At 43.0% G+C, this 23,916-nt stretch overlaps 1 protein-coding gene and 1 long non-coding RNA gene across 2 annotated transcripts in view; one reads left to right on the top strand and one right to left on the bottom strand.

Moving 5' to 3' along the window:
• LOC115458334 (NXPE family member 3-like) overlaps positions 1-16,564 on the top strand; it is a 42,522-nt gene extending 25,958 nt beyond the window's left edge. The window contains exon 5 of the mRNA XM_030188224.1: positions 15,579-16,564. Within this exon, the coding sequence (XP_030044084.1) occupies positions 15,579-16,111 (533 nt within the window). The 3' untranslated portion in view covers positions 16,112-16,564. The remainder of the gene's footprint in view (positions 1-15,578) is intronic.
• On the bottom strand, positions 475-22,236 carry LOC115458335. Its single transcript, XR_003940040.1, has 3 exons — positions 22,201-22,236; positions 17,147-17,151; positions 475-896 (listed from the first exon to the last, which is right to left on the bottom strand). It is a non-coding gene; the product is annotated as an uncharacterized LOC115458335 (long non-coding RNA).
• Between the last annotated feature and the right edge of the window lie 1,680 nt (positions 22,237-23,916).

Raw genomic sequence — 23,916 nt, forward strand, 5'->3', positions numbered from 1 at the left:
TCCCTATGAGGAAAGGCTAAAGCGGCTAGGGCTCTTCAGCTTAGAGAAACGGCGACTGAGAGGAGATATGATACAGGTCTATAAAATTATGAGTGGAGTTGAACGGGCGGATGTGAAGCGTCTGTTCACGCTTTCCAAAAATACTAGGACTAGGGGGCATGCGATGAAGCTACAATGTAGTAAATTTAAAACGAATCGGAGAAAATGTTTCTTCACTCACATGTAATTAAACTGTGGAATTCATTGCCAGAGAATGTGGTAAAGGCGGTTAGCTTAGCGGAGTTTAAAAAAAGGTTTGGCCGGCTTCCTAAAGGAAAAGTCCATAGACTGTTATTAAATGGACTTGGGGAAAATCCACTATTTCTGGGATAAGCAGTATAAAATGTTTTGTACATTTTGGGGATCTTGCCGGGTATCTGTAACCTGGATTGGCCACTGTTGGAAACAGGACGCTGGGCTCGATGGACCTTTGGTCTTTCCCAGTATGGCAATACTTATGTGCCTCTAGTACGTTAGTAAACAGGTCCCTTAATGTTTTCTGCAAATGTTGTTTTATCATGATATTATTATTGTCCTGAGTTGGATTGCACATACCAGGTCTAAGCATTGCTATACAGAGAGGGGGTAATTCTGTACCTGGTGCCCCCTTTTTAGGTGCCACATGGTGAGATCTTATTCTATAATGGCATCTGGGTGCCCCAATTCTGTCATTAAATACTAGTGTAACCCGCCTAAAATGTAGGCCACCACAGTTACATCAGCCATAGACCTGGTGTAACCACAGGTGCAACAGTGTAGCAAGGATGCATGCAACCTGCTATATTTCCTAAGTTGGGTGTGTAAGTGACAGCACTGCCCGTGCTCCTCCCATGCCCTTGCATTTCTACACCATCCCTCTAATTATACTTTATTCAGAACTACTATATTGTTCAAAGTATTTGTACAGACTAAACGTACAGAAGGAAGGGAATGCCAGTGTTTCATAGGACAGTAAAAGCAACACAAAGGAGAGAGAAGATGTCATCAAAACGTGAAAGAAAAAGGGCAGAGAAAGAAGAGGTTCCAGTGGACCAGTGGTGTAGCTAGGCACGGCCACGGGGGCCTGGGTCCCCACAATTTTCGTTTGGGCCCCTGGTTTTGCTGGCAGGGGTCCCATCCCCCGCCAGCTGAAGCCTTGTCCAGCGCCGGTCTGTTTCAATTAAAGGATGTGTGCGGGACGTCTGAAGAGAGAGCAGGGCAGGGAGCATGGCAGTGCGGAGACCAGCGCTGGAGAAGGCTTCAGCTGGCGGGGGTTGAAGACCCCCACAGCAAGGTATTTGCTGCTATGGGGTGCAGCAGGAGGGCAGGGGGGCAACAAGGCGGCGGGGGAGCGGTGAGGTGGTGGTGGGAGAGCGGCGAGGCAGTGGGGGGGGGGGGAGGGCGGTGGAGTGGTAGACTAAAATGTGCCCCCCACCTCTGGCTGTGGCCCCCTCCCACCGGAAGGTCTGCCAATGCCCCTGCAGTGGCCCACTGCTAAACATCTCAAGAAAGGACATCAAGAAGGGACATAGATATATAGTAAATGACGGCAGATAAAGACTTGAACAGTCCATCCAGTCTGCCCAACAAAATAAACTCATTTTATATAGTATGTGTTACTTTATACCCGAGTGTGATTTGTCCTTGCCTTTCTCAGGGCACAGACCGTAGAAGTCTGCCCAGTACTGTTCTTGTACTAAGTTCTGAAGCTAACATCGAAGCCCCTTAAAATTTACACTCCAGCCCATCCCTATCTATTCAGTCACGATCAGGGCGTAGACCATAGAAGTCTACCCAGCTCCCATTTTGTTTTCAATTACTGGCGTTGCCACCCAATCTCCGCTAAGATTCTACGGAAACATTCCTTCTAAGCAGGATTCCTTTGTGTTTATCCCACGCATGTTTGAATTCCATTACCGTTTTCATCTCCACCACCTCCCGCGGGAGGACATTCCACATATCCACCACTTCCTGACATTAGTCCTGAGTCTGCCCCCTTCAACCTCAATTCATGTCCTCTACTTCTACTGCTTTCCCGTCTCTGGAAAAGGTTCGTTTGTGGATTAATACCTTTCACCAATCACTATTTATCTTGATTCTAACTCCAGAATATATTTAAAGAGAGGAAAAAAGAGTTCAGATGCTCAATTACCAGACTATCTATATTGTAGCCGGTATTGTGCTGCTCAGTGTTACTTTGAAAATTAATTTTCTTTATGTAAACTACCTGGCATGAGTCTTCAAAAAACCTCTCAGAATTCTATGTTATTTTAATTTCAACAATTTTTTTGCACTTATCTTTTGCGTTTTGGACTGAACCTACCATAGACCTACCAACCAGAAACTCAATCAGATCATCACGCTGTTATTTAAGTCTCCGCCACCCTAGCTTCAGAGGACTCAAATACAAATCAGTTCATGGATCCAGCTTCTCATATATAAGTACACAACTCTGGAATGCACTCCCAAAGGCCGTGAAAACTACGTACAACCACCTCAACTTCCGGAAATCACTGAAGACTTACCCGTTCAAAAAGGCATATCCTTATTATTTAAATTTGTTTATTGATTTTAAACATCCTAACTAGAAGTTAGTTGCTATTGAAATACAGCCATTGTTCAAAATAAATTGTAATTAAATAATAAACATAGGAAATAACAAAATAATATTGCTTTCATCCTTTCACATAAACTAATTGCTTTCTTAGACCTCATCATAAGTGGAAGCAGTATGGGAAGCAATTCAAGCTGTGAATAACACCTTGCAACAAATTTCAGATACTTTAAGGGGAGAAGTGGCTGAACTAAAACAGGCCCAAGTAGGGGTAACAAATAAACTTGCAGAGCAAACAAACAAGATGGAAGTTTTTGATAAGGACTTGAAATCAGTTATTTCCTCAACCTTAATGCTGATTAAAGATAGTAACCTCCAACAGCGCAAGATAGAATATTTAGAGAACCAGATTAGAGGTAATAATCTGCGTTTTCTAAATTCTCCCAAATCTCCTCTCATTCCGGCTCTAGAGATGTTAAAAAAATATGTTAGAGAAATATTGGGAGTCCCTGTTGAGGGTTTCCCACCTATTGCCAGGTTACAATATATCTCTGGTACCGGGGGGAGAGAATTATCAAATGAACCACAAGTTGCTTTAAATCTAACTGACTTCTTAGAGAATTCTACGGAGATTATTACAGAGAGAACAACACTGTTGGTCACATTTGCTCTGCAACTTGACCGCAATAATATATTCAAGCTTACTTCCGCCACATGAATTTTCCTTTCCTCGGATCAAAAGTGCAGATTTTTCCAGATCTTTCTAGAGACACTCAAAGAAGAAGAAAACATTTTCTTTTGTTAAAAGAGAGAGTTCTTCGAGTCGGAGGGACTTTCATATTAAGATTTCCTTGTAAATGTTATGTTTCTTTTAATTCCACGAATTATATTTTCTTTGATCCAGGGAAATTAACTGAATTTATTACCTCTAAAGAATAATGCTGCAATAGTTTAGGATTGCAAGTGCTTATACCCGGCAGTGATTACAACAGCTCCTTCAGCTCACGTTTTCTTTCTTTATATTGAGTATAAATATTACCTAGATCTTGGATCTATTATTGTGGACTAAATAATTGGAAATTTTCCTGATAACTTATTTCCTATTTTGATATATTTTTTTCTGTTATCTGAATTTATGTTATATTGCATAAATATAAATGTATATAATTTACAAATAAAAAATTAAAAAATAAGTGGAGGCGGTAGGAATTAGAGAAGATTAAACTAAGTGGCAACTAAAAACAAAAATAACATGGTGGCGTAATTTTCCCACGTATATATTATTCTATTTTAACTGTTTCGAATTAAGAAATTATTTGAAATGTTCCGGTGCATAAAAGGTATACTTAACCTGGCCCAATTTAACTATACATTTACATGGAAACGCTAGAAAGAAGGTCCCTCCTATATCAGATGTTTGTGATTTCAACGCCAGGAAAGCCTTCCTTCTACGTTGGGTTGATTTCGTGACATCGGGAAAAATCAGAACCTTAACTCCACCGAAACACGTTTTAAATTTTTAAAGTACAGTTTCATTATATTATTTAAATCTTGTTCAAAAATTAGTGAAACAATCAAGTGGATCTTGGTGAGTTTTCATCCAGGGTTTGTTCTAGAATCGCCGAAATGTTGTTTAAATCCAATTTACCTTCTTGAGGTTTCTTCGTCTTTCCCCCGCCTCGCCTTTGGGATTAGGAATATAATATAACTTGTTTATAGGCAGAATTGCATCCTGTGGATTTTAGCACTTCGATTAAATATCTTTTAAACATGTCATAAGAATTAATCTCAGGGAGGTTAGGGAAATTTAACAGGCGCAAATTTAACCTTCTATTGAAGTTTTCGATCTGTTCAATTTTTTTCCGAATGTCAGTATTGTCTTTAATTACCATTGTTTTAAAGTCTTGAAGAGAATCTACATTTTTTTGTATTTTTTGCATTTTTTCGGCGATTTTCTTCGTTAATTAAGTCCACTTTAACATTTAATTCTTGAAATTTGGTATTGAAGGCTCTAACCTCTCTCGAAGTCTGTTGAAGCGTAGCATCCATTTCATTCAGTTTTTTCCAAATCATTTCAAGATTAATCCCCGGTTCTTTCTTAGAGGCAGCTGCCTCTACTCCTGGCGTCTTTCGCGGTGCTACCTGACCCTCACTGGAAGCAGCAGTCGAAACACTTCCAGTAGATTGATGCTGTCCATCCAGGCATGCCGTCGACGCCGGGCACGGGGGATTCAGCATTGATGGAGGTGACACTTCCTCTCCCGGCAGGATCGCCGCTTCCCCGGATAATCCTGCAATGGGATCCACATCTCGTCCAGCATGGGAAATAGGCGCAAAAAACCCCTCGAGCCCTGAATGACACGACGAGGGCGTCGAGGTAGGTGGGGGAACTATTCTCGTTGTCCCCTTCCGTTTGGTATGGGGCATTTTGAAAGAAAAGAAATTACTAATTCCAGGACAGGACTCAGAGCTATCTCTTAATGCAACCTGCTACGCCGCCATCTTGGTTCCGCCCCCTCGAAATGGCATATCCTAAGGACCCAACTTAATTACCTGAATCCAGCAATTCAAAGAAATCCAAATTTGTTATGAACTTAATGAACTTTATATAACTTCCCTCGCTATGTTTCTCTAATGTGTCTGTGCATATCTATTTCATTTAAAATAACATCACTCTATATTTGTTTCTTCACCGGAGGAGGCTTTCGCCCCACGGTGCTATGTAAGCCACATTGAGCCTACAAATAGGTGGGAAAATGTGGGGTACCAATGTAACAAATAAAATACATAAATAAATACTGTCTGAATTTCTCCACAAGGATCCCTTTTCCCATCACAGAAAGATGTAGCGCATCATTACAATACAGCCTGTTATTTTTTCACATATTACCCCATTCTCCTATGTATCTAAAACCTTCTTCTTTACACCAAGACTCAAGCCACTTATTGAATTCCTCTTGTTTTGCGTAGTCTTTCCTCTCCCCTCCCCAACGTAGGAATCAGTTCTGAAAAAGTCACTGTCCGAACCAAAGATTAAAGTCCCTCCCCAAACTTCTGGAATGCTCTCTGTACTGTACATAAGTACATAAGTAGTGCCATACTGGGAAAGACCAAAGGTCCATCTAGCCCAGCATCCTGTCACCGACAGTGGCCAATCCAGGTCAAGGGCACCTGGCACGCTCCCCAAACGTAAAAACATTCCAGACAAGTTAACCTAAAAATGCGGAATTTTTCCAAGTCCATTAATAGCGGTCTATGGACTGTCCTTTAGGAATCTATCTAAACCCCTTTTTAAACTCGTCAAGCTAACCGCCCGTACCACGTTCTCCGGCAACGAATTCCAGAGTCTAATTACACGTTGGGTGAAGAAAAATTTCTCCGATTCGTTTTAAATTTACCACACTGTAGCTTCAACTCATGCCCTCTAGTCTAGTATTTTTTGGATAGCGTGAACAGTCGCTTCACATCCACCCGACCCATTCCACTCATTATTTTTTATACACTTCTATCATATCTCCCCTCAGCCGTCTCTTCTCCAAGCTGAAAAGCCCTAGCCTTCTCAGCCTCTCTTCATAGGAAAGTCGTCCCATCCCCACTATCATTTTCGTCGCCCTTCGCTGTACCTTTTCCAATTCTACTATATCTTTTTTGAGATACGGAGACCAGTACTGAACACAATACTCCAGGTGCGGTCTCACCATGGAGCGATACAACGGCATTATAACATCCACACACCTGGACTCCATACCCTTCCTAATAACACCCAACATTCTATTCGCTTTCCTAGCCGCAGCAGCACACTGAGCAGAAGGTTTCAGCGTATCATCGACGACGACACCCAGATCCCTTTCTTGATCCGTAACTCCTAACGCGGAACCTTGCAAGACGTAGCTATAATTCGGGTTCCTCTTACCCACATGCATCACTTTGCACTTGTCAACATTGAACTTCATCTGCCACTTGCACGCCCATTCTCCCAGTCTCGCAAGGTCCTCCTGTAATCGTTCACATTCCTCCTGCGACTTGACGACCCTGAATAATTTGTGCATCGGCGAATTTAATTACCTCACTAGTTATTCCCATCTCTAGGTCATTTATAAATACATTAAAAAGCAACGGACCCCGCACAGACGCCGCGGGACCCCACTAACTACCCTCCTACCACGAGAATACTGGCCACGCAATCCTACTCTCTGCTTCCTATCTTTCAACCAGTTCTAATCCCATAATAATACCCTACCTCCGATTCCATGACTCTGCAATTTCTTCAGGAGTCTTTCGTGCGGCACTTTGTCAAACGCCTTCTGAAAATCCAGATATACAATATCAACCGGCTCCCCCTTGTCCACATGTTTGCTTACCCCCTCAAAAAAATGCATTAGATTGGTGAGGCAAGACTTCCCTCACTAAATCCGGGCTGACTTTGTCTCACTCAGCTCCATGTTTTTGTATATGCTCTGCAATTTTATTCCTTAATAATAGCCTCCACCATCTTGCCCGGCACCGACGTCAGACCTCACCGGTCTATAATTTCCCGGATCTCCTCTGGAACCCTTCTTAAAATCGGAGTAACCATTGGCTACCCTCAGTCTTCCGGTACTACACTCGATTTTAGGGACAGTTGCATATTCTAACAGTAGCTCCGCAAGTTCATTTTTAGTTCTATTAATACTCTGGGATGAATACCATCAGGTCCCGGTGATTTACTACCTTCAGCTTGCTGAACTGACCCATTACATCCTCCAAGGTTACAGAGAATTTGTTTAGTTTCTCCGACTCCCCCGCTTCAAATATTCTTTCCGGCACGGTGTCCCCCCCAAATCCTCCGTCTGTGAAAGACCGAAGCAAAGAATCATTAATTTCTCCGCTACGGCTTCTGTCCTCCTTGATCGCCCCTTAACACCATTTTTCGTCAGCGGCCCAACCGACTCTTTTTTTTTGGGCCGGTTTCCTGCCTTTTAATGTATCTAAAAAAATTTTTACTATGGTCTATTTTGCTTCCACGCTAATTTCTTCTCAAAGTCCTTTTTTGCCCTCCTTATCTCCGCTTTGCATTTGGCTTGGCATTCCTTATGATCTATCCTGTTACTTTCAGTTGGTTCTCTTCTCCACTTTCTGAAGGATTGTTTTTTGGCTCTAATGATTTCCTTTATCTTACTGTTTAGCCACGCCGGCTGACGTTTAGTCTTTTTTCCCTTTTTTCTAATACGTGGAATATATTTGTCCTGAACCTCCAGGATGGTGTTTTTAAACAGCATCCACGCCTGATGCAAGTTTTTTACTCTGCGAGCTGCTCCTTTCAGTCTTTTTTTCACCATTTTTCTCATTTTGTCGTAATCACCTTTTCTATAGTTAAACGCTAGCGTACTTGATTTCCTAGTTTCACTTCCTTCAATGCCAATATCAAAACCGATCATATTATGATCACTGTTATCAAGCGGCCCTCGTTTCGTTACCCCCTGCACTAGATCATGAGCACCACTAAGGACTAAGTCTAGTATTTTTCCTTCTCTTGTCGGCTCCTGAACTAGCTGTTCCATGAAGCTGTCCTTGATTTCATCAAGAAATCTTATGTCCCTTGCGTGTACAGATGTTACATTAACCCAGTCTATATGCGGGTAATGGAAATCCCCCATTATTATTGTGTTGCCCAGTTTGTTTGCGTCCCTGATTTCTTTAACATTTCCGCATCCGTCTGTTCGTCCTGGCAGGCGGACAGGTAGTACACTCCTATCACTATCCTTTTCCCCTTGCACATGGAATTTCAAGCCACAGTGATTCCAAGGAGTGTTTTGTTCCTGCAGAATTTTCAATCTATTGATTCAAGGCTCTCGTTAATATACAATGCTACCCCTCCACCAATCCGATTCACCCTATCACTACGATATAATTTGTACCCCGGTATGACAGTGTCCCACTGGTTATCCTCCTTCCACCAGGTCCAGAGATGCCTATTATATCTAATTTTTCATTTAGTGCAATATATTCCAACTCCCCATCTTATTTCTTAGGCTCCTGGCATTCGCATATAGACATTTCAAACTATGTTTGTTGGTTCCTAAGTACATCATAGCTTAGTACTTGACAGTATTAATTGGCAATCTTTTGTCTGACTTTTTATTGTTGCTATTGTTGGCCAGGTCATTTGTCCACAGGTGAATTACAACATCAGCGTTAGAAGCCTCGCTCTCTTCTCGGATCGCTTCAGTATTTGGTCTGTACATCTTGTAGCTGAAGATCCTGGAAACATTTCACTAGACTTGGAACCCATGAACTGTGCTCCTAAGTTAATGCCTCTGATAATGGAGTCTCCGAGCAGTAATAATTTTCCTGCTTTTCCACAATTCTGTCATTAGTTGATGGATGTTTCTGGGGTTGTGCTATTTTCATTTGTCTCGGTTCTACCACAGTACTTCGTTTTTTTCGCAATCATAATGATTGCAACGCTGCAAAAGAATTTGACAGGGGCAAAGCTTGAAGGGCGAGTGTTTCTGTGTCCAGATCTTAGTCGCTTAGGCAGTGGTGGTGGTAAATTAGCTGGGAATGAATGGTAATCCTGGACGCTTCTTGAATTATAGTTAATTCCTTCTTGAATTGTAGTTAATTCCTTCTTGATAAGCTTTTTAAGTAAAGAAGTGTTGTAGCCATGGTTAGTCCACTCTTAAGGTTATCAATAGAAATCAAACAAAATAAAACATGGAACAAGAAAATAAGCTGATACCTTTTTTTTATTGGACATAACTTAATACATTTCTTGATTAGCTTTCGAAGGTTGCCCCTTCTTTGTCAGATCGGAAATAAGCAAATGGTGGGTAGCAGATAGTATATATAAGTGAGACATCCAAGCATTACTTTGAGCAGTCTGACAGGGTGGGGGTGGGTAGGAGGTATGCATGGGGACATCAAAGCATATCATTGATATTCTAACAGGATGGGTGTGGATAGGTGAGGGGAGGGTGATCAACAGAGACATACAGCTTTATGGTTTATAATGGCTAGGAACCCCAGGTTTCACTGTACCAGTGATTTCACAGTGAGAAGACTGAAGGTAACTTTATAACCATAACAAGAACGTAAGACCTTTGAAGTCGGAATGATTGAATATTTTAACACCCAACAGAAAGGACTTAACAAGGATCTGGGGTTCCTAGCCATTATAAACCATAAAGCTGTATGTCTCTGTTGATCACCCCACCCCTCACCTATCCACACCCATCCTGTTAGAATATCAATGAAATGCTTTGATGTCCCCATGCATACCTCCTACCCACCCCCACCCTCCCACAAGCAATTATTGGCACTAACCAACCTCTCCTCCTCCCCATTCTCTATTTCTGTGGATAACACTCTCATCAGCTCGTACCCTTGGGGTAATCTGCAACTCCTCCCTCTCCTTCTCTGCACATATTCAGCAGACTGCTAAAACCTGTTGTTTCTTCTCTATAATATCAGCAAAATTTGCCCTTTCCTTTCTGAGCACACTACCAGAACCCTCATCCACGCTCTTATCACCTCTCGCTTAGACTATTACAACTGCTTCTCACAGGTCCTCCCCACTTAGCCATCTTTCTCCCCTTCAATCTGTTCAAATTCTGCTGCACGACTAATATTCCGCCAGTGGTCGTTATGCTCATATTAGCCCTCACCTCACCTCAAGTCACTTCACTGGCTTCCTATCCGTTTCCGCATACAGTCAAACTCCTTTTGTGACCTATAAGTGCATTCACTCTGCAGCTCCTCAGTACCTCTCCACTCCATACTCTCCCTACATTCCTCCCCGGGAACTCTGTTCACTGGGTAAATCTCTCTTATCTGCACACCTTCTCCTCCACGCTAACTCCAGACTCCGTCCCTTTATCTTGCTGCTCCATATGCCTGGAATAGACTTCCTGAGCCGGTACCGTCAAGCTCCATCTCTGGCCGTCTTCAATCTAAGCTAAAAGCCCCCTTTTTGATGCTGCTTTTAACTCCTAACCCCTCCTAACATAAAATACTGAGTTCCTGCAACACAACAAAACCAAAGATTGTAATGGACACACCCAACTTCTTCCTTCCTCCCTAAGTTCCCCAATATATCAACCACACATGAACCCTATTCTAATATAATAACACCTTATATTTGTTCATTGCCGGAAATGGCGAACGCCATTACGGTACTATGTAAGCCACATTGAGCCTGCAAATAGGTGGGAAACATGTGGGATACAAATGTAACAAAATAAACAAATAAATTATTCACTTTGTTCAGAACCCTTACTTTATCATCCTCACTTAATATTCCCTTATCTCTTGTTTGTCCTGTTTGTCTGTCCTAATTAGATTGTAAGCTCTGTCGAGCAGGGACTGTCTCGACATTGTTCAAGTGTAGTGCTTTAGAAATGATAAGTAGTAGTAGTACTAATTAGATTTAATTAGAGTTTACGCATGCAAATGTAGTCATGGGATCTGTGTCTAAATTTTACATGAGAATAAAAAAAAGGGGGCATGGAATTCGGAAGGTCATGGGCGGAGGCATTCCTTTTTTTTTTTAATGCTTTATTTATAAATTTTCATTTTACATTTATGCAATAACATAAATATATGGAAATTAGGCAAATATTACTGAACTTTGTAAATACAAAATAAACATAAGGAAATAATACTTTCAATTATTTGTCCACAATAAATGATCCAAGTACTAGGAAATATACATCAATAAACAAAAATGTTTCCTTAATCTAGGAGTAGAAGGTTTACAGGAATATACAATCGAGTAGTGCATGCAATCTCTATGCAATCTGATGTTAATCCAACTTATTCTTTACTAGTTATAAATTCCAGCAATTTCCCAGGAGTGAAAAATATATAATTAGTGGCATTCAAGGAAATAATACACCTACAAGGAAATTTAAGGAGAAAAAGCCCCCCTAAACCAAGAATTCTTGGTTTTAAAGCCAAGAACTCTTTTCTCCGCTTTTGAGTGTCACGTGAAAAATCTGGAAACATCTGAATTTTTGAACCTAGGAAAGAAACATTCAAGTGACGAAAATACACTCTTAATATATTATTTCGATCGTGTTCTAAGGCAAACGTTACTAACATTGTAGTCCTTTCAGATATAACTTCCATAGAGTTTTCAAGAAAATCTGTAAGATTTAAATCTGGTTGTGGAGGATCAGATTTTCCCTTAGTTCCAGTAATATATAAAACCCTTGTAATGGGTGGAAACGCTTCAGGTGGTATGCCCAGCACTTCTTTGAAATACTTTTTTAGCATTTCCAGTGCTGGGATAATTGGAGACTTAGGAAAATTTAATAAACGTAAGCAGTTCCTCCTGGCCTGATTTCCCAAGTGTTCAATTTTACATTTTTGGTAGTTACTATCTTTAATTAACACGACAATCGAGTCTTTTACTGATTTTACCTCTTGTTCTAAAGCTTCAGTCTTAGAAGTCTGCTCTTCGATCTTCACAACATTCTGAGCTTGAATCTGTTTTATTTCAGTCACCTCTCCTCGAAGGGAGCTTGAAATCTGTTGGAGAGTTGTATTTATGCCGTGGATTGCTGTCCAAAGTACTTCCATTGTTATTACAGCCGGTTTAACTTTACCACCATTCCCTCCGGAAAGACTGATCTGTGTTATTGTAGGTAAATCAGGGGACGACACCTGATTATCTGCAAATGCTGTTCCCACAGGAGTCGAGATGGCTGCAGGCCCTCCACAGACAGCTGCCGATTTTCCCCTCACGTTGGAGGTTTCAGTCAGCTGTAGCTCTGTTACCACCAGTCCTGTTCCTGGTCTCGGAGGTGCCGTAAACGAGGGAGGAGAAAGAGACACTCCCTCTGCACTATGGTCCCGTTCTCCCGGTGGACCCCTCGTGGTATTTTCCTGTCCTCCCGGCGTCTGTAGCCCGAGTTCATCTAGCGTCATTTGGCGCGTGGGGGGGACATTCACCCCACTTGTGGAGGTAAGTGTACAGGTTTTTCCCTTCCTCGTCCCCATTTCTGGGTAGAGGAATTACCCGTTTCACCAAGATTTCCGCGAAGAGAATCCAGAGCTAAAACAGACACACTTCTAGTCCAGACGCCATCTTGGATCCGGGCGGAGGCATTCCTAGCATTTACGCACATTGTTATAGAATGCGGGAGATACACACCCAATTTCAGTGTGTACATTTCCATCACGTTTCAGTTGCTGCAAATGGCCATCCCTAAACTTAGGCGCAAAATGATAAAGGGGACGGAATTCCTCTCGTATGAGGAAAGGCCAAAGAGGTTAGGGCTCTTCAGCTTGGAAAAGAGACGGATGAGGGGAGATATGATTGAGGTTTACAAAATCCTGAGTGGTGTAGAACAAGTAGAAGTGAATTGATTTTTTTTATTCATTCCAAAAGTACAAAGACTAGGGGATACTCAAGGATGTTATATGGACATAATTTTACAACAATTAGGAGGCAATATTTTTTCACTCAATGAATAGTAAAGTTCTGGAACTTTTCTTTTCTATACAAAAACTATTGTTACCTACCCTTACTAGGGAGTCTCAAATTTAACAGTCAAAATTTCATACATCCAGTAATGTCAATTCCTAAAAAAAGAAAAAGAAAAGATACATAATGCATTACCAAACTCATGTATTAATTCACATATCACTTCTAAATCAACTAGTGAGTAAGGCAGTAGAAAACCCACAATAAAACAGCGGAGAACAAATTGATACAAAGTATCTAAACCAATCAATGACAGTTTCAGGTGATGAACCTTAACAAGTGATAATTTGGTTTAGATACTTTGTATCAATTTGTTCTCTACTGACATCCAAGGAAAAATGGTTTAGAGAATCATACGAGGAAGGGGACCCACAGTTAACCAAGAGGCCATTTACCACAGGTGCGGGAGCAAAACTTTTTACCACCCTCCAGGAATGGTAAAAAGCCTTGCTCCTGCGGTAAAAAAGAAAAAAAAATCACGGTTATCGCTCCCATGGGTCTAGCATCTCTTGTCTTCCTCCCTCCCTCCTCCCCCCAGTACCTCTACATTATGGAGCACCAACAGCGATCCCCAAAGGCTTCTTCTGGGCCCACCTTCTGATGCAAGTTTGTTCCTTGACAAGTACTTTTTTTTTTTTTTTAATAACGTTTCAAAATTATAGCGAAGGAAATTACTACTCATATAGTAAAGTGATAAAGGAGGAAAATATCCATTAATAGAGGCCCTAGCCTCCTTAGTCTCCCTATGAAGAAAGACTAAGGAGGCTAGGGCTTTTCAGCTTGGAGAAGAGACGGCTGAGGGGAGACATGATAGAGGTATATAAAATAATGAGTGGAGTGGAACAGGTGGATGTGAAGCGTCTGTTCACGCTTTCCAAAAATACTAGGACTAGGGGGCATGCGATTAAACTACAGTGTAGTAAATTTAAAACAAATTGGAGGAAATGTTTCTTCACCCAACGCATAATTAAACTCTGGAATTCATTGCCAGAGAACGTGGTGAAGGCGGTTAGTTTAGCAGAGTTTAAAAAGGGATTAGACGGTTTCCTAAAGGACAAGTCCATAAACCACTACTAAATGGACTTGGGAAAAATCCACAATTCCAGGAATAACATGTATAGAATGTTTGTACATTTGGGAAGCTTGCCAGGTGCCCTTGGCCTGGATTGGCCGCTGTCGTGGACAGGATGCTGGGCTCGATGGACCCTTGGTCTTTTCCCAGTGTGGCATTACTTATGTACTGCCTTTCTGTGGTTTTTTGCAACTACATTCATAGTGGTTTACGTGGAGGGGCATAATCGAACGGAAACGCCTATCTCCATGGGCGTTTATCTCCGAGAACGGGTCCGTGAAGGGGCGGGCCGAACTGTATTTTCGAAAAAATAGACGTTTTTGAGCTGGGCGTTGTTTTTTTTTAGCGATAATGGAAACTAAAAACGCTAAGCTGAAAAACGTCCTAATCCGAGCCATTTGGTCGTGGGAGGGGCCACGATTCGTAGTACACTGGCCCCCCTGATATGCCAGGACACCAACTGGGCACCCTAGGTCAGTGCGGTGGACTTCAGAAAAAGCTCCCACATGCATAGCTCCCTTACCACGGGTGCTGAGCTCCCAACCCCCCTCCTCCAAAACCCAATACCCACAAATGCACAACACTACCATAGCTCTTAGGGGTGAAGGGGGCACCTACATGTGGGTACAGTGGGTTTTGGAGGCCTCCAATTTACCAGCACAAGTGTTACAGGTGGGGGGGGGGGGGGGGATGGTCCTGGGTCCACCTGGCTGCAGTGGGAATCAAACTCAGTTCTCCAGGATCAAAGTCCACTGCACTAACCACTAGGCTACTCCTCCACTCATTCCACCAATAAGAGCCAACCTCATCGGTGATGTCACAGTGGCTTGATTGCCCAATACTTGGCTCACTTCTGATATTATGATGTCATAAGGGAAAGGGAAATGGGACTTGATATACCACCTTTCTGAGTTTTTTGCAACTACATTCAAAGCGGTTTACATATATTCAGGTACTTATTTTGTACCAGGGGCAATGGAGGGTTAAGTGACTTGCCCAGAGTCACAAGGAGCTGCAGTGGGAATCAAACTCAGTTCCCCAGGATCAAAGTCCACTGCACTACTTGAGGTCAATTCAATTGTTAACTTCTGCCCCCCAAAAATGTCCCATCTTTGCAGACCTGAGGACCCCTCCAGCACTCCAAAAGAAAAAGCTATGAGCAATTGAGGAATTTCTGAAGCAGACAAGCACCACCATCACAAGGACCACAAGCGCTCTTTGCTCTGATGCAAGTGCAATGGCATTGAATTGACCTCAAGTAGACCTTACTGTATCTCTTCTTGACCCCTGAAGCAGGCGTTGTTTAGCGCCGAAACACAGCCCGTGTTGGGTCATCAATAAAGAACTTCTTTGTCCCAGTCTTGAAGGCCCAGTGTTGCTTTTTTTGTCTGTAGCCTGTTTTTAATGAGCAAACATGTGATGGCACAGAAGAATAATATAACTTTCTTTATTCCTTTATTTTTCAGCTCTTAAGCAAATTGATTTGCATGTTTCCTACAAATCTGGCCCGCTCATAGCAGCTGACACAGAAAACAACATTCTGATACAGTGGAGAGGGCATGGAAACCCTCTAAGGACGGAGAAAACAATGGTGGCCAACCTTCATTACATGGCGAATGACATTGATGCGATTGGCGGGGGGCCTGACGTTGTGATCGCTTTCACTCTCTGGGCACATTTCACCACTTTCCCTGTGGAATGGTACATCCGGCGGGTGCGGATCATCCGCCAGGCGGTGACAGATCTCCTGCAAAGAAGCCCTCAGACCACCGTAATCATCAAGTCGGCCAACACGGGATACAAGACTGTATATGGCAGTGACTGGCTGTCCTTCCAGCTGGACATCATCCTTAGAAGGATGTTCTTGGGGGTCCCGGTGGCCATTGTGGATGCTTGGCAGATGACATCCTGCCACTACCTGCTTGACAACATCCACCCCGGGAGGGTCATCATTCAGAATGAAGTGGATCTGTTCCTCTCCCATATCTGCCCCCACTGACACACTGGAGGTCTTGAAGTGAGACTGGCCACAGTCATAGACCTTAAAATGGTTACCTTGCTAATTCTTTCTTAACCAGAGTTGTTGTTTTGTACAAATACGTAAGGAGTGGAGAGCTTTGCCTTTTTATTTTCAGGTTTCTCTGCAGGAGCGTGCCAGGTAATGCAAAGGTCTCTTTTATAACCAAGGTTTGGCTAGAAGTGTTTTTTGAGACTAAAACCCCCAAAGCTGCTACCATTATATAGCTTGCCTTCCGTATAGTGCCCTGTATTCTGATGAGGGATCTGGAACAAGTTAGACCAGTGGCTCCCAAATCTCTCGTGTGGGACCCTCAGCCTGCCAGATTTCTAAAATATGCAGAATGAATATGCATGAGATAAATTTGCATGCAACGGAGGCAATGCTTGTAAACCAATCTCATAAATATTCATTCTGGATATCCTGAAAACCTGACTGGCTAGGGAGGGGGGGGGGCTGGCTATGGGAGCTTAACACTTCAACATCACTGATAAAAATCCTATATAATAAAACACACCTCCATCATTCTGAAGCTGACTGCATGGCTGAGGCATTCCTGCTCTCTGTATCCATCTCCTGAATTGACATCACGTACTTCCGGGTTCATCATAAGCAGAAGTGACCAACCACACGAGGTTTCTCGGCTTCAGAATGTTGGAGGTGCATTCTATTAAATAGGATTGGTCAGTTCCTTGAAGCACAGCCAGAGCTCAGCGTCCTTCACAGTAATGCTCAGACACCAGATAGAGAGGGAGGGAGGGAGGCCTGACACCAGAGAGGGTGGGGGGAGGTATCTCTGTCACACACACACACACTCTCTCTCACACACACTCTCTCTAACTCTCACAGTCAATGTCTTTCTCTCTCTCACTCTCACACACTGTATCACATCCACTCTCTATGTGTCATGCAGTCACTCACACACTCTCTTGGTCTCATACACTCAGTCTCACAGAGAGTCTGTGTCTCTCACACACACTCTCTCTCTCTCGCACACACTGTATCTCTGTGAAACACACTTCCTCTCTTTCACACTGTGTCTCACATACGCACTTGCACACACTCTCATTCTCACACACACACTCTCTCTCTCTCACAGACACACTCGCACCCAGACTCACTCTCTCTCTCTCATACACACACACACACTTGCACATTCACTCTCTCTCACACACAGTCACTCTCACATACACTCTCTCAAACATACACACTCCGAGGAAAACCTTGCTAGCGCCCGTTTCATTTGTGTCAGAAACGGGCCTTTTTACTAGTATAATAATATAAACCAGTAAGCTGGTGCATCACAAATAAATATAAATAATGTTTTTTCTCTGCTTTATCTGCCTGAACCAAAGTGTGATCAACTTCTCTGACAAGGGAAAAAGCAGTCCAGATATTAACTCACTATATTGTTTCGGTATTGCAGCCTGCTCACTTGATTACCACAGACTGCTCACAGAATAAAATACTACAGATTCTTTTAGATTCGTATTGGGTAAATGAAACTCTTTATTTGCACTTTAATTGGAGAGTGTATAAGTCATTATTGTTACTGCATCACAATGATTAAGAAATACACACACTAATCGAGTACATTACTTAAGGAAAGCTATAGAAAAGTAAAATAAGAAAGATATTTATATATATACATACATCATCACTGGTCAGGAATTACATCATTCAGGCCCTTATCTCATCAGCTGGGAGGCCCGTTGCAGCGAAAGCCTGAAGCGTCCAGACCAGGAACAAGTCTTTTCTGCACGATGCGTCCACCCACAGAATGAGCCCCAAGGCTCTGCTGCAAAAAGCCCCCTTTTTAAGCTAAAACTTATTCAGAAATGTGCATGGGGATGCCCTCATACTCTCTCGGTTCAAGAAAACAAACCACTGGCCAGGTGAATTATTTACCAAACCTCAAGAGTACCCGCCCCCCTTCTGCACAAGCTGGCTTCAGGGACATACACAGGCATATTTTCAAAGCACTTTGGGAGGCTAAGTTCCACAGGTTTCTATGGAACTTTGGGAGGCTAAGTGCTTTGAAAATGAGCTTAACATTGTTCTTAAGAGGTGCCTTATCTCATACATTGTTCTTGAGTGTGCCTTATCTTATACCAGCCTGTTCTTTGAGATATAGCAGGAAAGTCACTTTTGGGTCAAAGACAGGGGATTTTTAAAATGTATTATCGATTAAAGCAAGACTGAAAAGCAATTTTTTAATATTTTCCATCACACTCACTCATCCATATATATTGGAAAATTGTGGGGTATAAATGCTATTATAAGAAAAGAAAGAAGTTGCACAGTGATTGCTGCTGGATCCAGAGATAGCTCATAATGTTGAAGATCTGCGATGGAGTTATAGACAAAATTGAAGTAAGGTGGGAGGGAGGTGATGCGACAAGTCTTTTAAACATGAAGGAGCAGAGGTGGATGTATCAATTAAATACCATACACCCTAACGGGCTGAATTTGGAGAGAGACTGGGGTCCCCAATTTGACTATGATTAAGCATGACTATGACTAGGGTTAGTGTCTCTTTAAAAGGTTGGGATCAAGGTGAGATATTCTCAGACGTCCCCTTTAGATATAATGGGTGTCTGTGCTAGGTTGCCATTTTGAAAGTCTTGATGAATAACTATGAGCTGGGACATTTGAGGCGAGACCTTAGTAGTCATATAGTTCACATTTTAGATTTAGTCTGGGGAGTAGGTTTTTTGACTTTGTAGGACCAGACCCTGAAGCAGGTTCCTGAAACATGAATCGTGTAGGTTGGTTTATGCTTGACTAAATCTGCTAACAAAGCTAATCAGCTTTCACTTCTTTAAAATTAATAACTACACAGTTCCTCAGTTCCCCAGGACCAAAGTCAACCACCCTAACCACTAGGCCACTCCTCGTTGGAAGACCAATGACGACTGAAGTGAGCCACTGGGAAGTGATCTAGTGATCCAGCCCTGCATTTGGGGGGGCAGCAGCCAGGGGAAGGTCACAGTTGGGCCCTCCCCAAGCCTCTTATACGGGGCACCTATGACTGTCCTCCCATTTTTATTTTATTTTTGTTACATTTGTACTCCGCGCTTTCCCACTCATGGCAGGCTCAATGCGGCTTACATGGGGCAATGGAGGGTTAAGTGACTTGCCCAGAGTCACAAGGAGCTGCCTGTGCCTGAAGTGGGAATCAAACTCAGTTCCTCAGTTCCCCAGGACCAAAGTCCACCACCCTAACCACTAGGTCACTCCTCCACTCCATCCCATCCATGTCCATCAATTCTCCCCTGCCCTGCCCTCCCCTCAATGTCCCGCGATTCTCTCCTCCTGACATCATCTCGCCTCATTGTTTCCCTTCCCCCTCATTGTTCCGCTCTCTGATGTCAATACGTTTTGACTTGAGGGCAGGGCAATGAGTGGGAATGGATGTTACGAACCCAGGCATCCAGACGCAGAATGTTGGAGGTGCAAATTATTATATAGGATATAATTACTGTGAGGTAATCACTGCACAGCAGGAAATGGGTTGGGCTCTGAACAGGGAGTCACAGACCACTTTGTAGCATTCCATGTGCTGGACCTGAACCAAAATACTGCTACGTGATCTCTGATTATTTTATTCTAATTTCTCAACTTTCTGGCTATAGGTTTAGCTACCTAATGTATATATTCTCTTGAATTTATTGCTTATTGCTTAATTAATTTGTCCTGTGAATCTGTATTGTGGTGCACTTCTCTGTTTTCTAACCATGCCCCCCCCAAAAGAAAAGACAAAAACAACAAGAACAAAAACCCTCTTTCCTTTCCTGCCTAGTTCTGATAGTAGAGAGGATAGGTTTTTCTAACTGCTTCTTGTCCTACACCCTGATAACTGTCACTGTAGCATTCTAACTTTGTGGACAGATTCTGCCAGTCCTAGGCAAAAAAAAAAAAAGCAGCCATGGAGGGGCATAATTGAAAGGGATGCCCAAGTTTTGTTGAGGACGTCCTCGCAAAACGTCCTGATTGAGGGGCGAGGAAACCCGTATTATTGAAAAAGATGGACGTCCATCTTTCGTTTCGATAATACGGTCGGGGACGCCCAAATCTTGAAATTTAGGACCTCCTTAGAGATGGTCATCCCTAGACTTGGTCATTTCTGATTTTCGGCAATAATGGAAACCAAGGATGCCCATTTCAGAAATGACCAAATGCAAGCCCTTTGGTCATGGGAGGAGCCAGCATTCGTAGTGCACTGGTCCCCCCTGACATGCCAGGACACCAACCGGGCACCCTAGGGGGTACTGCAGTGCACTTCATAAATTGCTCCCAGGTACATAGCTCCCTTACCTTGTGTGCTGAGCCCCCCAAATCCCCCCAAAACCCACTCCACACAACTGTACACACTACCATAGCCCTTACGGGTGAAGGGGGGCACCTACATGTGGGTACAGTGGGTTTGTGGTGGGTTTTGGAGGGCTCACATTTACCACCACAAGTGTAACAGGTAGGGGGGATGGGACTGGGTCTGCCTGCCTGAAGTGCACTGCACCCACTAAAACTGCTCCAGGGACCTGCACACTGCTGTCATGGGGCTGGGTGTGACATTTGAGGCTGGCATAGAGGCTGGCACAAAATATTTTGAAAGATTTTTTTTGAGAGTGGGAGGGGGTTAGTGACCACTGGGGGGAGTAAGGGGAGGTGATCTCCGATTCTCTCTGGTGGTCATCTGGTCAGTTCGGGCAGCTTTTTGTGCCTTGGTCGTAAGAAAAACAGGACCAGGTAAAGTCATCCAAGTGCTCGTCAGGGACACCATTTTTTTCCATTATGGGTTGATGACGTCCATGTGTTAGGCACACCCAAGTCCTGCCTTCGCTACGCCTCCGACACGCCCCTGTGAACTTTGGCCATCCATGCGACGGAAAGCAGTTGGGGCCGTCCAAAATCGGCTTTCGATTATACCGATTTGGACGACCCTGTGAGAAGGACACCCATCTTCCGATTTGTGTCAAAAGATGGGCGTCCTTCTCTTTCGAAAATAAGCCTGATAGTCTCTCAACTGGTTATAAATTTGCATTTTACATTGATTAAACTGCTGTAATTATTGGGACTATTTAGATTTAGTAAAGAAAAATTATATTCTAGTGCAATTTGATTGTTGAATCAACAGAAATTGTTTGATCAGACTGTATCATTGCTGGTCACACCTAGAAAACATTTTATACAGCACTTTCTGACTCACTGGGATTTATAGTCCCACCCACCCCAGGGTTTTCCAGTCATATATAGACAAGCCAAAACTCTAACTTTACTCCTTAGCCATACACAGGCAATCTTGCAGACTGTTAACCCTATCATAGTATTTTTTTTGTTGCATTTGTACCCCGTGCTTTCCCACTCAAGGCAGACTCAATGCGGCTTACATATTGTATATAGGTACTTATTTGTACCTGGGGCAATGGAGGGTTAAGTGACTTGCCCAGAGTCACAAGGAGCTGCCTGTGCCTGAAGTGGGAATCAAACTCAGCTCCCTAGGACCAAAGTCCACCACACTAAGCACTAGGCCACTCCTCCACTCCACATTAGTAAGAGCAATCATACATAATCTCTCTATATAAAAAGCAATACCAACGTTCTATGAAGCCTCCAGCCGAAAGTGTGAAGGGGGCGAGATATCCGGTTTCCCTATGAGTGTCTGCCCCGCCCTCTCTGTAACACAGTCAGTGAAGGAAAACAGCAGAGCAGGAAATCAAATCGCTGGCTCTGTAACAGTGAAGGACTCAGAGGGGGGAGGGGAGAGAGGCCAGAGGGCAGGGACACACACACTCCCACATGCACACAGAAGAAAACATTGCTAGCCCCCGTTTCATTTGCATCAGAAACGGGGCTATTTTACTAGTAATAAATAACAAAAATAAAATATGAAAATACAAGCCAAGACATGTATATATGTCCAAATCAGCTAGTCAAGGAGTGGCCTAGTGGTTAGAGCACCACTCTTGACGTCCAGAGGTGGCCTGGTTCAATTCCCACTACTGCTCCTTGTGATCTTGGGTAAGTCACTTAACCCTCCATTGCCTCAGGTACAAATTAGATTATGAGACTACTACTACTACTACTACTTAACATTTCTAGAGCGCTACTAGGGTTACGCAGCGATGTACAATTTAACAAAGAGAGACAGTCCCTGCTCAAAGAGCTTACAATCTAATAGACAAGTGAACGGTCGGTCCGATAGGGGCAGTCAAATTGGGGCAGTCTGGATTCACTGAACGGTAAGGGTTAGGTGCCAAACGCAGCGTTGAAGAGGTGGGCTTTAAGCAAAGACTTGAAGACGGGCAGGGAGGGGGCTTGGCGTAAGGGCTCAGGAAGGTTGTTCCAAGCATAGGGTGAGGCGAGGCAGAATGAGCGGAGCCTGGAGTTGGCGGTGGTGGAGAAGGGTACTGAGAGGAAGGATTTATCCTGTGAACGGAGGTTACGGGCGGGAACGTAAGGGGAGATGAGGGTAGAAAGATAGTGAGGGGCAGCAGACTGAGTGCATTTGTAGGTAAGAAGGAGAAGCTTGAATTGAATGCGGTATCTGATCGGAAGCCAGTGAAGTGACCTGAGGAGAGGGGTGATATGAGTATATCGGTTATGAGACCTCCAGGGACAGAGGAAACACCCAGTGTAACTGAATATAACTCACCTTGAGCAAGATATAAACAATAATGACATCATCATTGACACACAGTAAAAGTAGGGCATCTACCCAAGTGGTACTGGCACATGACCAGCTTGGTAATACTGAAAAGAAGAGTAATGAAACCTGCTGTTTCTGTGAGTATTGGAAGGTTTTTGTGAGAGGCCTGGCCTGCCATCTTCTGGATTGAGCTGGTAAGATGATAACATTTTTTGGTTGTGTGATGCGGGAATCCACTGTTATTACAGCACACACATGATTCCCCCCCCCCTTTCACAAAGCCACGCTAGCGCCTGCCGCTGTGGTAATGCCAATTTAAATAGTCCAAAAACATCAGCAAGGGTAACCAACTAGTAATGCAATAATCCCAGCTGTCCTCTATGATTACTCGCTGTTTGTTATTCGTTGAATTCCAAAATTAGTTCCAAATTTAATAATCAGTTGTTTATTATTGCAAATTCCAATATAGGTTCTCAGCTTGTGTAAACATTCTTCAGTGTATAAAGATGTTTTAAAATCTTGCAATTATCATCCTTCAGCAACACCTTTTTCACATTTTGCAGTGCATGGACGCCTCCACCTGAATCCAGCACTCATTCCTAGCAAAAGGGCTAGATCCTTCCAGATTCAGGTAATGCTGACACAGCCCAGGCCTTTATTATTCTTTTCAGTATTACCAAGGTGATGATGTGCCATTTGGGCAGGTGTCCTACTTTTACTGTGTGTCAATAATGATGTCATTATTATTTATTTGGATTTTGCTCGCACCTTTCTCAGTAGTAGCTGAGTTACATTCAGGTACACTGGGAATTTCTCTGTCCCTGGAGGTTTCATAACCTAATTTGCACCTGAGGCAATAGAGCGTTAAACTGAATTGCCCAAGATCACAAGGAACAGTGGTGGGAACTGAGCAGGTCACCTCTGGAAATCATGACCAGTGCTCTATTTTTTTTTTATTTTTTATTTATAACAACTTAATTTTACAAGCACTAAAATAACTTGCCAGAAATACAGAGAAAGTAACACACTAGAATTATTTCAATCAGGTAATTCTATACTCTTCCTTAGACCACAAAATAGGGGAAATGAAACAAGACAAGGAGATCAATTAAACAACAGAAAACAAAAAAAATGTGGT

Source organism: Microcaecilia unicolor, chromosome 14 (assembly GCF_901765095.1).
Source record: "Microcaecilia unicolor chromosome 14, aMicUni1.1, whole genome shotgun sequence".
Classification (NCBI taxonomy): domain Eukaryota; kingdom Metazoa; phylum Chordata; class Amphibia; order Gymnophiona; family Siphonopidae; genus Microcaecilia; species Microcaecilia unicolor.